This window comes from Hemitrygon akajei, chromosome 28 (assembly GCF_048418815.1).
Source record: "Hemitrygon akajei chromosome 28, sHemAka1.3, whole genome shotgun sequence".
Classification (NCBI taxonomy): domain Eukaryota; kingdom Metazoa; phylum Chordata; class Chondrichthyes; order Myliobatiformes; family Dasyatidae; genus Hemitrygon; species Hemitrygon akajei.
Window position 1 is genome coordinate 42297838 of NC_133151.1, and position 15806 is coordinate 42313643.

The 15806-nt window shown below is 54.2% G+C and overlaps 1 protein-coding gene across 2 annotated transcripts in view; it reads right to left on the minus strand.

Moving 5' to 3' along the window:
- Window positions 1-2732: 2732 nt before the first annotated feature.
- Window positions 2733-15806, minus strand: part of stx5a (syntaxin 5A) — a 62707-nt gene continuing 49633 nt past the window's right edge. Inside the window, exons 9-12 of one of the 2 annotated variants that reach the window (XR_012096629.1) lie at window positions 9288-9388; window positions 7402-7523; window positions 6334-6833; window positions 2733-6287 (exon numbers count right to left, since the gene is read on the minus strand). Coding sequence is in view for 1 of the 2 variants with exons in the window: in XM_073031593.1 (XP_072887694.1) it covers window positions 6674-6833; window positions 7402-7523; window positions 9288-9388 (383 nt within the window). In the remaining variant the exon portion in view is untranslated. Of the gene's footprint in view, window positions 6834-7401; window positions 7524-9287; window positions 9389-15806 lie in introns of both variants that reach the window. The other variant, XM_073031593.1, reaches the window with a different exon arrangement.

Here is a 15806-nt window from a genome sequence, read left to right on the forward strand (position 1 = left end):
GGCCAGAGACTCTGAAGAGGTGCACCTCCCGCCCTGTGAATAGATTCATTTTTAAACATCTCCCCTTCTCCAGTTGTCGGCACCTCCGGATGCAACGTCGGTCACGAAGTTCACCCCTCACCACCTTTCTGGTCTGGTGAAGCAAGGACCAGAATGGGGAAGTATGATTAAACGGCTTTTGAAAGCTCAGTGGTGTTAGCAGTCGTACACGTTAGCTGGTAACTAACAATTGCGGCCATATGTTCAGGAAGACTTGGGAGCAGAATTAGGCCATTCAGCCCATCGAGTCTGCTCCGTAATTTCCATCCATTCCCCTGCCTTCTCCCATAACCCTTCACACCCCGGCTAATCAAGAACCTATTTACCTCTGCCTTAAATACACCCAGTGACTTGACCTCCACGGCCGTCTGTGCTGATGAATTCCACAGATTCACCACACTCTGTCATGAAATTCCTCCTCATCTCCGTACTATATGGATGTCCCTCTATTCAGAGGTTGTGTCCTCTGGTCCTAGACTCCCCCCCACAGGAAACAGCCTCTCTCCTCTATCCAGGCAGACATTTCATGCACTTCAATGAGATCTCCCAACACCCCAATCTTTTAAAGTCCAGCGAGTACAGACCCAGACCCTTCAGTCACTGGAACGGTTCTTGTGAACCCTCAGCAAACCCTTTCTTAAATGAGGGGTTCACGATACTCCAAGTGAGGCGTCACTCGTGCCTCAGCATCACATCCTCACTTTTCTCTTGACCTCCTGAAATGAATGGGAACATTGCATTTGCCCTCCTCAACACCGATCCAACATGCACATTAACCTGTTGGGAATCCTGCATCCACTTAACCCTCTCCGGTTAGAAAATAGTCCGTGCTTCTGTTCCTTCTCCCAAAGCGCATGACACTGTATTCCACCTGCCAGCTCTCTGCGCGATTACAGCCCGCAATTGCTCTGATATGGTCGTGGCTGAGCTATGCCGGTCTCGACCCTTTTGTCTGCCAGCTTGCCCCCGTACGCTCGGACTGTAGAGCGGATGGCAAGGCCGTTTCTCGACTTTGGGTTTGAGAGAGCCTGGGTCTCTGGAAGCACCAAAATGATCATTTAACTCCTCCCTTTCCACCCACTCGTAAGACCAGAGGATGCAGGAGCAAAATTAGGCCATTCGGCCCATTGAGACTGCTCCACCTTTCCATCACAGCCGATTTATTGTCCCTCTCAACCACTTTCTGCCTTCTCCCCATAACCTTTGACCAACTAGGACCTATCAGCCTCCAATTTAATTACACCCAATGACTTGGCGTCGGTGCTGATGAATTCCTCAGATCCACACACTTGTCATCTCTGTTACATACGTGCCTCTTGACCTCCATCACTTCTCTGCCTCGGCAGGCACCGCAGAAGCCCAGCCTTCAACGCCAGCAGTGAGGAGGTGTCGAGGTACTGCTGGTTTTAGCAGTCCACAGTTTAAAGCAGAGGCTCGGCCAGTACCATGAAGCAGGGGTCCGTGGACCCCGGATGATTCTGTGGAATTCATTGCCGCAGACGGCTGTGGAGGCCAAGTCATTGGGTAAATTTAAGGTGGTGGTTGATGTTGTTGATTCGTCAAGGTTAGGGGGAGAAGGCAAGGTAAAAGGGGTTGAGAGCAAAATGCATCAGCCATGATCAAATGGCACAGCAGACTCGATGGGCTGAATAGCCTCATTCTGTTCCTGTGCGTCACGGTCAGATCCAATGCAGCGTAAACATTTCCATTAACATAATCTTTAAAAAGTCTGTCATCCCCTGCCCCAGTCCTACCCACACACTGAGGAGGCAACCTCACATGCCGCTGGGACGTGGCGGGAAACCACACAGAGCCAGAGGCTGGAATCGAATCGGGATCTGGAAGGTACTGTGCCGCCACATTGTAGATGGGGATGTTAAACTATCCCATGCCAGTGTGGAGGGGCAACTCTTAAATATTGTAACTGAGCTTCAATCCCATCTAACCAGTGATGTTAGACCATCCCATGCCAGTGTGGAGAGGCAACTCTTAAATATTGTAACTGAGCTTCAATCCCATCTAACCAGTGAAGTTAGACCATCCCATGCCAGTGTGGAGAGGCAACTCTTAAATATTGTAACTGAGCTTCAATCCCATCTAACCAGTGATGTTAGACCATCCCATGCCAGTGTGGAGAGGCAACTCTTAAATATTGTAACCGAGCTTCAATCCCATCTAACCAGTGATGTTAAACTATCCCATGCCAGTGTGGAGAGGCAACTCTTAAATATTGTAACCGAGCTTCAATCCCATCTAACCAGTGATGTTAGACCATCCCATGCCAGTGTGGAGAGGCAACTCTTAAATATTGTAACTGAGCTTCAATCCCATCTAACCAGTGAAGTTAGACCATCCCATGCCAGTGTGGAGAGGCAACTCTTAAATATTGTAACCGAGCTTCAATCCCATCTAACCAGTGAAGTTAGACCATCCCATGCCAGTGTGGAGGGGCAACTCTTAAATATTGTAACTGAGCTTCAATCCCATCTAACCAGTGATGTTAGACCATCCCATGCCAGTGTGGAGAGGCAACTCTTAAATATTGTAACCGAGCTTCAATCTCATCTAACCAGTGCTGCCTCCCACCTGGGAGCGGAAGAGAGGGGCTGTCCCGGACCGAGAGTGTGTGATGGTGAATCGGGAAATTCTACCAATCTCCACCTTTTATGAGAAAGGACTGACAAAACTCCATGTCTGAACAACAGATGTATACACGGTACATGCTTTATTGGGGAGGGGGAGCTGAACTCGGAGGGAAAGTTAGTACATATCATACAATAGCTTTTATAAATTTGGTCTATATAAAGTACAAAAGTGCTTCAAACACAGACACGGACTTCAGAGCAGAGAGAAAAGTCACAGCCTTAGGACACTTTCCGTGCCAATTCAGTCAGAATCTCCTCCCTCATATCCGCCACCTGCCATTGACACACAAGTCTTGCCTGTGTCGAAGGAGGATATGCAGGGGAGGCAAAGGAGGGAGGTTTGGGTCTCCCCTAACCACCACCCCCACCCCCCCAGCTCTGCCTATGCTTCATCACTCATGGACTGCTCTGGGTCTGCCGTTGTAGCTGGGAGGGGAGTGAGTGAATGGTGGCGGTGGGAGTGAGGTCACTGGGGGAAACTTTGTGAGTTTAACACAGTGGAAGGGAGACTGGTGGGGTTGGGTTCTGCATATAGATACAAACTGAACAAATTTCTCCACAGAAGCAGTGGGACAGGCCACCGTGTGTACAGTTTGACAGAGCGCCGGCTCGTTTCTAGGGAAGAAAAGCAGAACTGGGGAGAGGCCTGGTGCAGCAAAGCAGAGGTTGCCTCCAAGCCCGGCTGCAGAACCACCACCATAAGCCACAGGAGCAGAATTAGGCCATTCAGCCCATCGAGTCTGCACTGCCATTCCATCATGGCTGATCCTGGATCCCAACCAACCCCATAATACAGTGAGGTCACAGTGTATCGTGCCCAAACTTTCCCCATCTCGCAGACCTTGCAGTCTCCTCTCACCCTGAGCACACCCTGTGGCTCCGCGTTCTAATTCTCCCCTCCCGACACCGCAACTGAACGTTAGCAGCAGAGTCACGAATGTGGAGGTGGGGAGGTAGGAAGCCGGCAGAACGCTCTTCTGTGACACTAGGATCCAGAGCCGGGAGCCAGGAAGCGTTCTGCATATCCCGTGTAATACTTATCACGGTTTGTTGCTTGAACTATGGAACAACGGAGAGCTATACAGGCACTGGACTCCAGTGTCTAACTGAAACCTATCAAGTGTTGAAATGTCTAGATAGAGTGGATGTGGAGAGGATGTTTCCTATAGTGGGGGAGTCTAGGACCAGAGGACACAGATAGAGTGGATGTGGAGAGGTTGTTTCCTGTAGTGGGGCAGTTTAGGACCAGAGGACACAGATAGAGTGGACGTGGGGAGGATGTTTCCTATAGTGGGGGAGTCTAGGACCAGAGGACACAGATTGAGTGGATGTGGAGAGGATGTTTCCTATAGTGGGGGAGTCTAGGACCAGAGGACACAGATAGAGTGGATGTGGAGAGGATGTTTCCTGTAGTGGGGGAGTTTAGGACCAGAGGACACAGATAGAGTGGATGTGGAGAGGATGTTTCCTGTAGTGGGGGAGTCTAGGACCAGAGGACACAGATAGAGTGGATGTGGAGAGGATGTTTCCTGTAGTGGGGGAGTCTAGGACCAGAGGGCACAGATAGAGTGGATGTGGAGAGGATGTTTCCTGTAGTGGGGGAGTCTAGGACCAGAGGACACAGATAGAGTGGATGTGGAGAGGATGTTTCCTGTAGTGGGGGAATCTAGGACCAGAGGGCACAGATAGAGTGGATGTGGAGAGGATGTTTCCTGTAGTGGGGGAGTTTAGGACCAGAGGACACAGATAGAGTGGATGTGGAGAGGATGTTTCCTGTAGTGGGGGAGTCTAGGACCAGAGGACACAGATAGAGTGGATGTGGAGAGGATGTTTCCTGTAGTGGGGGAGTCTAGGACCAGAGGGCACAGATAGAGTGAATGTGGAGAGGATGTTTCCTGTAGTGGGGGAAGTCTAGGACCAGAGGGCACAGCCTCAGGACAGAGAGAGACGTACATTTAGAACAGAGATAAGGAGGAATTTCTTTAGCCAGAGGGTGGTGAATCTGTGGAATTCATTGCTGTGGAGTCTGTGTCAGTGAGTTTTCAGGGCATGAAGGGTTACGGGGAGAAGGCAAGATATTGGGGCTGAGAGGGAAGTGGATCTGTCATCATGGAATGGCCAAATTCCACTCCTCTTTCTTACGGTCTTGTTGGAATTAGTTAATTTTAAATTGGAGATAAATACACCTTTTAAATCTATCAATTAAAACTAAGAAAAAATCCCGTTCAAAATATTAAAAATGCTTAGAGCAGAGGCTAGCTCACCTCTGAGATCATTCTTTATGCAAGTTCACATTGATGGATTGGATTGAGCCAGGAGAGCTGCTTCCGTTATTGCCGGGGTGTGTTCTCCCCTCTGCCGCTCCCCTGGAGTCCTCGCCTCGCCTCGCCACCCTACAGAGTCAGAGCTTGGCAGAAAGGGGCACTCGGACAGACGCAGCGGCCGTTGGGATTACAGACCGTGCTCTGCTGGCACACAGGGGCTGGAGGAGAGAGCTTCACGTTCAGGGGCTGATCAGAAATCACCCCTCCCCACCGCCACCTCAGTGAGAGGGAAGGTGGCCACTCCAACCGTGACCCCAACTCTGCTACCCGGCCCCCGTGGCCCTTCCAGCATCCCCCCCCCAAAAAAACCCGCTGGTTAATCATTCAGTGCCACCCCTCCCTGCGCTGTGTGTGGGCGAGGGGTGGAATCTGTATGTGTGAGAGTGTGTGCGGGGGGGAATTTGCTGGGAATGTGGGGAGAATGGGTGCTCGACAATCAGGAGGGTCGAAGGGCCAACTTTGCACCTTCCATTGAAATGGGGCGAGAAGCAAGCCCTTTCTCCTCCCTTGTTGATACCCTACTCTGGAACTGATGGTGTGGGGGCAAGACAACCAGACATTTTTGTTTTTCTTAAACTGCTCGCTCCCTGCAGAAATAACAAAATCGTTACTGACCGTGGTTAGCTAATCCTCAGCAGATTAAATTTCATTTATTTGTTGAAGGTAGACAATTTACAGAATCATCCGGAGCAGAGTCAGGACTCATTTTCTTGGTATCTCCTTGGCTATCGAGTAACCACCACACTTTCTTAACTGGGTGGATCTGAGAGAGCAGCAGAGAGGGGTCATTAATACAGAAACACCGTTCGTGATGGAACGACCCAGTTTTTACCAACTGGCCTCCAATTCCGGGCACCTTGAGAACCAGTTAGCAGCTTTGACACAGAGCGGAGGATGGAAAGCAAAATGCAAAGGATATGGTGGTGCGGTGGGTGGGGGGATTCTTTTACTGGGAAAGATGGAGGACCCAGGTAGGTTCACTCAAAGTCTCTGGTCTAGTCCCAGTCCCTGTTACAAAATTAAAGTGTGAAGAACAAGTCACCTTGATTTTAGATGAAGTTTAAATTAGACCCTGAATATACAGCTCAAAGTCGCAAATCAGATCAGCAGTCCCTGGTCATCTTGAGCTGCTGGTAACCGCCAAACTTCAAGATGCCTCTTTGGTGCCGATCCTTGGACTTAACAAGGAATTCAGCTGCCACTGACAGACGGTCACGATTGGAAGAGGGGTTGTCAGCAAAGTCTGCATGAACAGCTGTCCGTGCTGGGGAAAGTTAACCTCCAACAGTGACTTCCAATGGCCATCAGCTCTGGGGGAGGCCCACCTCCTCAGCGACTTCCAACAGCAACGGAGGGTCCAGCTGGCTCGGTGGTCTACAGAGAAGAAAACGCTATGAACAGAGCGAGGGAGAGGGACAGACCGAGGGAGAGCGGTCACAGTAACTGATGTCCGTGGGCCTGCTGCACACTTCCAGGATTTTTGGCTCATTGCGGGCCACAGCTGGCACCGGTGGGGTGAGAATGGGTAAAGGGGGCGGCTGGCCCAGACCAGCAACGCCCCAAAGACAGCAGCGCCATTGGATTCCAAGGCCGATCCCACCACGTGTCCTTCAGCACCATCCGCGGAGGAGGACAGCACGCAGGTGGGGGCTCCAGGAGCCGGTTCTAGGCCAGGAACACCACGAACACAACAAAGAAGACGGCGAGGATGAGGAAGATCTTGATCATGAGCCAGCGGTTGGAGGTAACAGACTGGAAGTACTTCAGGATCTCTGAGTGAGCCGCTTCCACGTTCAGCTGGGTGTCCTCGATGTTGGTGTCGATCCTGCAGATAGAGCACACGTCAGCAAGCGCAGTCGTGCTGTCACCCAATCCTCCCTACGCTCAACCTATTGCACCACAGGAGACCATTCAGCACAGAGAGCCTACGCTGGCCCTCTGCAGGAACTCAGCTTGGGCAGCACCCACAGAGGGGAACAACCAGTAGGCGTCTTGGGCCGACAGCCTTCACCAGTGCTGATACACCAACTGCTCGACTCCTTCCTGACCTGCTGAGTTCATCCAGCATTTTACACATTGCTGGAAATTTCTAGCATCTGCAGGGCCTTTTGTGTCTTAAACCTACTTTCTCACGTGCCCGTTAATCCCCTCCAGTACCCCTGTACCGAGGGCAACACGGATCAGTTAATCCACACACACACACGATGGCAGGTGGATTGATCCAATCCGGCTGTGGACCGAGATCCTACCCCAGACCACCGCAGGGAGAAGCAGGAGCCGACAGCTAATCCGGCCTCAGGCAGGGTGCTCCCTCCATCAGAGTGCAGGGACAGACATGGTAGCGCATACACTAGCAGTCTCGTCAACACACAGAACACCTTCGCCCAGCCTACCTCTGTATGGTCTCCTCCTGTTCCTTGACCATGTGGGCCAGCTGCTGGAATATGGAGCCCAGCTCGACGATCGTGGCTTCAATGTTCTGCATGGTGTCTGCTCTGCTCTGGATGTAGGAATCCTGCGGGGGAAACAACAGCAGCAGTTACACGGACTCATTCCTGGTGGGGCTCCGCCAGTGGGCAGCACGGTCTGGTGAGTGGATGAATCTGGGATAGAGCGTGGACAGGCCCCTCCGACCCAACGAACCGTACCACACAGCAATCTCTGATTTAACCCCAGTCTAATCACAGGCCAATTTACAATGCCCAATTATCTTCCTAACCGGTCTGGTAGGTCTTTGGGAAGTGGGAGGAAAGCCAGGCGTTCTACGGGGAGAGAACATAAAATCTCCTTACAGAGGACACTGGAACTGAACTCCTAACTCCGACGCCCCGAGCTGTAATAACGATGTACTAACCATGACACTACCATGGCGAAGTTGTTAACGCAAATGACGTGTGATTATTAAGTCCGAATCAGATCAGAAACACAGGATGGAACATTCACTGACTCCACGTTCACTCGTTTAAGACCTGTCAGCATTTTGATAAGTTTCAATGAGATGCTCTCCTCCAGACGTTTGAGTTCCAGCGAGTACAGGACCAGAGGCTTCAATCGGTCCTCATACGCTAACCCTTTCACTGCTGGAATCACTCTGCTTTGAACCCTGTCCAATGTCAGCACATCCCTTCTTAGATAAAACGGCTCACAATACGCACCAGTGCTTTATAAAGAAAGCCTCAACTTTCCCTCCACCCCAACAGAAGGCAGTGACCTCTGGTGGACAGAAGGGAATCAGACTGTCTCATTCTCGGTTCAGACTGTTTAATTGTTATTTTCTTCAATTCTCCTCTTGTATTTTAGGCGTTACGGTTTAATATGCCTCTCCTGGTTATAAAGGGTATAATTCTGGGAGCTCACATGTTGTACATTTAGCGAGGAAGTGCTTTCACCTTGGTTCATTTTTTACTGCAGTATTGACTAACTGGTTAATTTTATCAATATAATTTTGCATGGAGTTTTTCTCATCTCTGCTCAACACAAAGTAGCGTCAATTTAATCGTCTGTAAGCTACTGGAGTTATAGAAAGCTGCAGCACAGAAACAGGCCCCTGAGTCCATCTACTCTGACCAGCCTCCACCCCCCTCCCATCCAAACTTCTCCAACGTTGAAATAAACACATCCGCGTCCACTGGCAGCTCGTTCCACACTACCTCCATCCTCTGAGCGAAGCATCACCTCTCATGTTCCCCTTAAACATTTCACCTTTCACCCTTGACCCATGACCTCTGGTTCTAGTCTCAGTGGAACAGGTCTATCTGTACCCCTCATTTGGGTGACAGGGCGGGGATACGTCTCTACCAAAGGAGGTGTGAGGTGCTCCTTCCCTCTGCTAGCCTGCAGGTCACCCTCGGGCAAGGTGTAGCTCCTGCTTAGCCCCCGATCAGGGTGAGGTGAAGCCGTGGGAGCAGGTGGTGGACGGTCGTACGAGCAGCCGGTGCAGATCGCAAGTCCTGGTTATGTGACCACTGACGCCAGGCAGACAATCTCTGACGAGTATTGATAACGGCTGGGGTCACCCGTCTTGTAAAGACACTGCCCGGAAGGTGGCAATGGCTAACCACTTCTGTTGGAAGATTTGCCAACAGCAATTCGACACGGCACACAACGAACGAGGCAGCTACGAAGGACGTTGTGAGATAAATACAAAGCAGACTTGCAGCTTCTGCCCCTCTATAGTAAAACGATTACGAAGCAACAGGTTTCGTGCCTCGTTCCCGACTTCTGAAAGCACCTTAGAGTGAAACACGGAAACCCAGCAGGCCAGGACGAACCTCCTTACCTGCTCGTCGATGAGTTGCAGCTGCTGGCTGGACCGGGCGTCCATGTCGATGGCGACGTCCCCTGACCGGCGTGCATCGTCCTTCAGCAGCACCGACCCACCTGCGGACGGGAAGAGCGAGACGTGGACGGAGGTGCCAGGCATCTTGCCACAACCGACAGTAAAACTGACTCCTCGGCTTTGTGCCAAGACTGCAATGGGAGCATTGGGCCGGGGGAGCAGGGTCTGCTGCCGATCCACAGGGTAGCGTTCAGCCACAGCACAGTACCGGGGTGACTTTATTGAGAGCAAGAGGGCGTGACCCTTCGGAGACTTGTCAAATCATGAGGGATGTAGAGAATGTCAGACTTTCTCTCCGGTGTTGGGGGGGGGACGGCACTGGCTAGGGGTGAGAGGAGATATCTGATGTGTGCAATAAAGTCCCTTCCATCCACCCACCTGGGCGGGAGCCCAACTGAGGAAGGAGGGACTTCTTCCCCAACCTGGAACTCCTTGCCCCCCCCGTCAGCCCCAACCTGTTGGGATCGGGATGGATGGATTTTGGTGTGACGGGAGTTTTCAGGGTGGGTGGGGTCAAGACTCAGACCAAATCAGCAGAGCTTCTGCCCTACGGCGCCTGGGTTCAATGTGACCTCACGGGCTGGCTCTCACATCCCCAGGAGCTAATTGACCCCAATGTGGAGGTGCCTCTGGGGGGGGGGGGGGGCGGGTGAGTGCAGGAGATACAATGGGATTGATTCGGATGTAGATCCATTTATTAATCACATGTAGGTGGGAACATACATTGAAATGTATAGTTGGGGTGAACAACCAACACAGCTGGGGGCAGCCTACGAGAGTCACCTCACATTCCTATGCCAACAGAACCCAGCACAGACTGACGGGTGGAAGGGCCTGTTCTTGTGAAGTAGACTGTTCGGGAGCAGCTGAACTGGTTTGCCCTGTTCCTGCACGCCAACGCAGGCAACGGCTGTGGGCCGCAACATTATTCCACGCGTAGATAATGACAAAACACTGCTCTCAGGGAAGCTTTTACTCCCAATCTTTTCTACCCCAATTCCCTGAAACAATCACTTCTTCACTTTGTTCGCCAGCAATGGGGCACGGGTAGAAAGGCCGCTGAGCCTCTTTCGAGACACAGGTGATTCTACAGGTGCAGGTCAGGCAGCATCTATGGAGGGGAACGGACAGCTGACGTTTCAGGTTGAAACTCTTCCTCAGGATGGGGCAGAAGCCGGAATAAGGTGGCGGCGGGCGAGGGAAGCTGGCAGGTGACAGTGGAAGGGCTGACGGAGGAATCTGAGAGGCTAAGAGGGGACCATGGTACAAAAGAAAGGAGGAGGGGCTCCAGATGGTGGTGGGAAGAGAAAGGGAAGGGGGAAGACATTATCGGAAGCTGTAAGATTTACTGTTGGAGGCCACCCAGACAGAATATGAGGGTTTGCTCCTCCAACCTGAATGTTGCCTCACTGTGGAGGCCATGTTGGAATCGGAATCGGGTGACCACCAGGAAATCCCACCTTTCACAGTGCACCAAGCAGGCCAGCAGGTCACACCAGACAGACAACCCCAAAAGAACCGGCGGGCAAAATGTCGCCTTGGGGGGGGGGGGGGGGGGGAGAGGTGCTGGTTTAGATGTCAGAGGGCAGGGACGAGTGGACGAGGGACTCGTGGAGAGAGTGAGGCAGAGGTGCTGGTTTAGATGTCAGAGGGCAGGGACGAGTGGACGAGGGACTCGTGGAGAGAGTGAGGCAGAGGTGCTGGTTTAGATGGCAGAGGGCAGGGACGAGTGGACGAGGGACTCGTGGAGAGAGTGAGGCAGAGGTGCTGGTTTAGATGTCAGAGGGCAGGGACGAGTGGACGAGGGACTCGTGGAGAGAGTGAGGCAGAGGTGCTGGTTTAGATGTCAGAGGGCAGGGACGAGTGGACGAGGGACTCGTGGAGAGAGTGAGGCAGAGGTGCTGGTTTAGATGTCAGAGGGCAGGGACGAGTGGACGAGGGACTCGTGGAGAGAGTGAGGCAGAGGTGCTGGTTTAGATGTCAGAGGGCAGGGACGAGTGGACGAGGGACTCGTGGAGAGAGTGAGGCAGAGGTGCTGGTTTAGATGTCAGAGGGCAGGGACGAGTGGACGAGGGACTCGTGGAGAGAGTGAGGCAGAGGTGCTGGTTTAGATGTCAGAGGGCAGGGACGAGTGGACGAGGGACTCGTGGAGAGAGTGAGGCAGAGGTGCTGGTTTAGATGTCAGAGGGCAGGGACGAGTGGACGAGGGACTCGTGGAGAGAGTGAGGCAGAGGTGCTGGTTTAGATGGCAGAGGGCAGGGACGAGTGGAAGAGGGACTCGTGGAGAGAGTGAGGCAGAGGTGCTGGTTTAGATGTCAGAGGGCAGGGACGAGTGGACGAGGGACTCGTGGAGAGAGTGAGGCAGAGGTGCTGGTTTAGATGTCAGAGGGCAGGGACGAGTGGACGAGGGACTCGTGGAGAGTGTGAGGCAGAGGTGCTGGTTTAGATGTCAGAGGGCAGGGACGAGTGGACGAGGGACTCGTGGAGAGAGTGAGGCAGAGGTGCTGGTTTAGATGTCAGAGGGCAGGGACGAGTGGACGAGGGACTCGTGGAGAGAGTGAGGCAGAGGTGCTGGTTTAGATGTCAGAGGGCAGGGACGAGTGGACGAGGGACTCGTGGAGAGAGTGAGGCAGAGGTGCTGGTTTAGATGTCAGAGGGCAGGGACGAGTGGACGAGGGACTCGTGGAGAGAGTGAGGCAGAGGTGCTGGTTTAGATGGCAGAGGGCAGGGACGAGTGGACGAGGGACTCGTGGAGAGAGTGAGGCAGAGGTGCTGGTTTAGATGTCAGAGGGCAGGGACGAGTGGACGAGGGACGAGTGGAGAGAGTGAGGCAGAGGTGCTGGTTTAGATGTCAGAGGGCAGGGACGAGTGGACGAGGGACGAGTGGAGAGAGTGAGGCAGAGGTGCTGGTTTAGATGTCAGAGGGCAGGGACGAGTGGACGAGGGACGAGTGGAGAGAGTGAGGCAGAGGTGCTGGTTTAGATGTCAGAGGGCAGGGACGAGTGGACGAGGGACGAGTGGAGAGAGTGAGGCAGAGGTGCTGGTTTAGATGTCAGAGGGCAGGGACGAGTGGACGAGGGACGAGTGGAGAGAGTGAGGCAGAGGTGCTGGTTTAGATGTCAGAGGGCAGGGACGAGTGGACGAGGGACTCGTGGAGAGAGTGAGGCAGAGGTGCTGGTTTAGATGTCAGAGGGCAGGGACGAGTGGACGAGGGACTCGTGGAGAGAGTGAGGCAGAGGTGCTGGTTTAGATGTCAGAGGGCAGGGACGAGTGGACGAGGGACTCGTGGAGAGAGTGAGGCAGAGGTGCTGGTTTAGATGGCAGAGGGCAGGGACGAGTGGACGAGGGACTCGTGGAGAGAGTGAGGCAGAGGTGCTGGTTTAGATGTCAGAGGGCAGGGACGAGTGGACGAGGGACTCGTGGAGAGAGTGAGGCAGAGGTGCTGGTTTAGATGTCAGAGGGCAGGGACGAGTGGACGAGGGACTCGTGGAGAGTGTGAGGCAGAGGTGCTGGTTTAGATGTCAGAGGGCAGGGACGAGTGGACGAGGGACTCGTGGAGAGAGTGAGGCAGAGGTGCTGGTTTAGATGTCAGAGGGCAGGGACGAGTGGACGAGGGACTCGTGGAGAGAGTGAGGCAGAGGTGCTGGTTTAGATGTCAGAGGGCAGGGACGAGTGGACGAGGGACTCGTGGAGAGAGTGAGGCAGAGGTGCTGGTTTAGATGTCAGAGGGCAGGGACGAGTGGAGAGAGTGAGGCAGAGGTGCTGGTTTAGATGGCAGAGGGCAGGGACGAGTGGACGAGGGACGAGTGGAGAGAGTGAGGCAGAGGTGCTGGTTTAGATGTCAGAGGGCAGGGACGAGTGGACGAAGGACTCGTGGAGAGAGTGAGGCAGAGGTGCTGGTTTAGATGTCAGAGGGCAGGGACGAGTGGACGAGGGACGAGTGGAGAGAGTGAGGCAGAGGTGCTGGTTTAGATGTCAGAGGGCAGGGACGAGTGGACGAGGGACTCGTGGAGAGTGTGAGGCAGAGGTGCTGGTTTAGATGTCAGAGGGCAGGGACGAGTGGACGAGGGACTCGTGGAGAGAGTGAGGCAGAGGTGCTGGTTTAGATGTCAGAGGGCAGGGACGAGTGGACGAGGGACTCGTGGAGAGAGTGAGGCAGAGGTGCTGGTTTAGATGTCAGAGGGCAGGGACGAGTGGACGAGAGACTCGTGGAGAGTGTGAGGCAGAGGTGCTGGTTTAGATGGCAGAGGGCAGGGACGAGTGGACGAGGGACTCGTGGAGAGAGTGAGGCAGAGGTGCTGGTTTAGATGTCAGAGGGCAGGGACGAGTGGACGAGGGACTGGTGGAGAGAGTGAGGCAGAGGTGCTGGTTTAGATGTCAGAGGGCAGGGACGAGTGGACGAGGGACTCGTGGAGAGAGTGAGGCAGAGGTGCTGGTTTAGATGTCAGAGGGCAGGGACGAGTGGACGAGAGACTCGTGGAGAGTGTGAGGCAGAGGTGCTGGTTTAGATGTCAGAGGGCAGGGACGAGTGGACGAGGGACTGGTGGAGAGAGTGAGGCAGAGGTGCTGGTTTAGATGTCAGAGGGCAGGGACGAGTGGACGAGGGACTCGTGGAGAGAGTGAGGCAGAGGTGCTGGTTTAGATGTCAGAGGGCAGGGACGAGTGGACGAGGGACTCGTGGAGAGAGTGAGGCAGAGGTGCTGGTTTAGATGTCAGAGGTCAGGGACGAGTGGACGAGGGACTCGTGGAGAGAGTGAGGCAGAGGTGCTGGTTTAGATGTCAGAGGGCAGGGACGAGTGGACGAGGGACTCGTGGAGAGTGTGAGGCAGAGGTGCTGGTTTAGATGTCAGAGGGCAGGGACGAGTGGACGAGGGACGAGTGGAGAGAGTGAGGCAGAGGTGCTGGTTTAGATGGCAGAGGGCAGGGACGAGTGGACGAGGGACTCGTGGAGAGAGTGAGGCAGAGGTGCTGGTTTAGATGTCAGAGGGCAGGGACGAGTGGACGAGGGACTCGTGGAGAGAGTGAGGCAGAGGTGCTGGTTTAGATGTCAGAGGGCAGGGACGAGTGGACGAGGGACTCGTGGAGAGAGTGAGGCAGAGGTGCTGGTTTAGATGTCAGAGGGCAGGGACGAGTGGACGAGGGACTCGTGGAGAGTGTGAGGCAGAGGTGCTGGTTTAGATGTCAGAGGGCAGGGACGAGTGGACGAGGGACTCGTGGAGAGAGTGAGGCAGAGGTGCTGGTTTAGATGTCAGAGGGCAGGGACGAGTGGACGAGGGACTCGTGGAGAGTGTGAGGCAGAGGTGCTGGTTTAGATGTCAGAGGGCAGGGACGAGTGGACGAGGGACTCGTGGAGAGAGTGAGGCAGAGGTGCTGGTTTAGATGTCAGAGGGCAGGGACGAGTGGACGAGGGACTCGTGGAGAGAGTGAGGCAGAGGTGCTGGTTTAGATGTCAGAGGGCAGGGACGAGTGGACGAGGGACTCGTGGAGAGAGTGAGGCAGAGGTGCTGGTTTAGATGTCAGAGGGCAGGGACGAGTGGACGAGGGACTCGTGGAGAGTGTGAGGCAGAGGTGCTGGTTTAGATGTCATAGGGCAGGGACGAGTGGACGAGGGACTCGTGGAGAGAGTGAGGCAGAGGTGCTGGTTTAGATGTCAGAGGGCAGGGACGAGTGGACGAGGGACTCGTGGAGAGAGTGAGGCAGAGGTGCTGGTTTAGATGTCAGAGGGCAGGGACGAGTGGACGAGGGACTCGTGGAGAGAGTGAGGCAGAGGTGCTGGTTTAGATGTCAGAGGGCAGGGACGAGTGGACGAGGGACTCGTGGAGAGAGTGAGGCAGAGGTGCTGGTTTAGATGTCAGAGGGCAGGGACGAGTGGACGAGGGACTCGTGGAGAGAGTGAGGCAGAGGTGCTGGTTTAGATGTCAGAGGGCAGGGACGAGTGGACGAGGGACTCGTGGAGAGAGTGAGGCAGAGGTGCTGGTTTAGATATCAGAGGGCAGGGACGAGTGGACGAGGGACTCGTGGAGAGAGTGAGGCAGAGGTGCTGGTTTAGATGGCAGAGGGCAGGGACGAGTGGACGAGGGACTCGTGGAGAGTGTGAGGCAGAGGTGCTGGTTTAGATGTCAGAGGGCAGGGACGAGTGGACGAGGGACTCGTGGAGAGAGTGAGGCAGAGGTGCTGGTTTAGATGTCAGAGGGCAGGGACGAGTGGACGAGGGACTCGTGGAGAGTGTGAGGCAGAGGTGCTGGTTTAGATGTCAGAGGGCAGGGACGAGTGGACGAGGGACTCGTGGAGAGAGTGAGGCAGAGGTGCTGGTTTAGATGTCAGAGGGCAGGGACGAGTGGACGAGGGACTCGTGGAGAGTGTGAGGCAGAGGTGCTGGTTTAGATGTCAGAGGGCAGGGACGAGTGGACGAGGGACTCGTGGAGAGAGTGAGGCAGAGGTGCTGGTTTAGATGTCAGA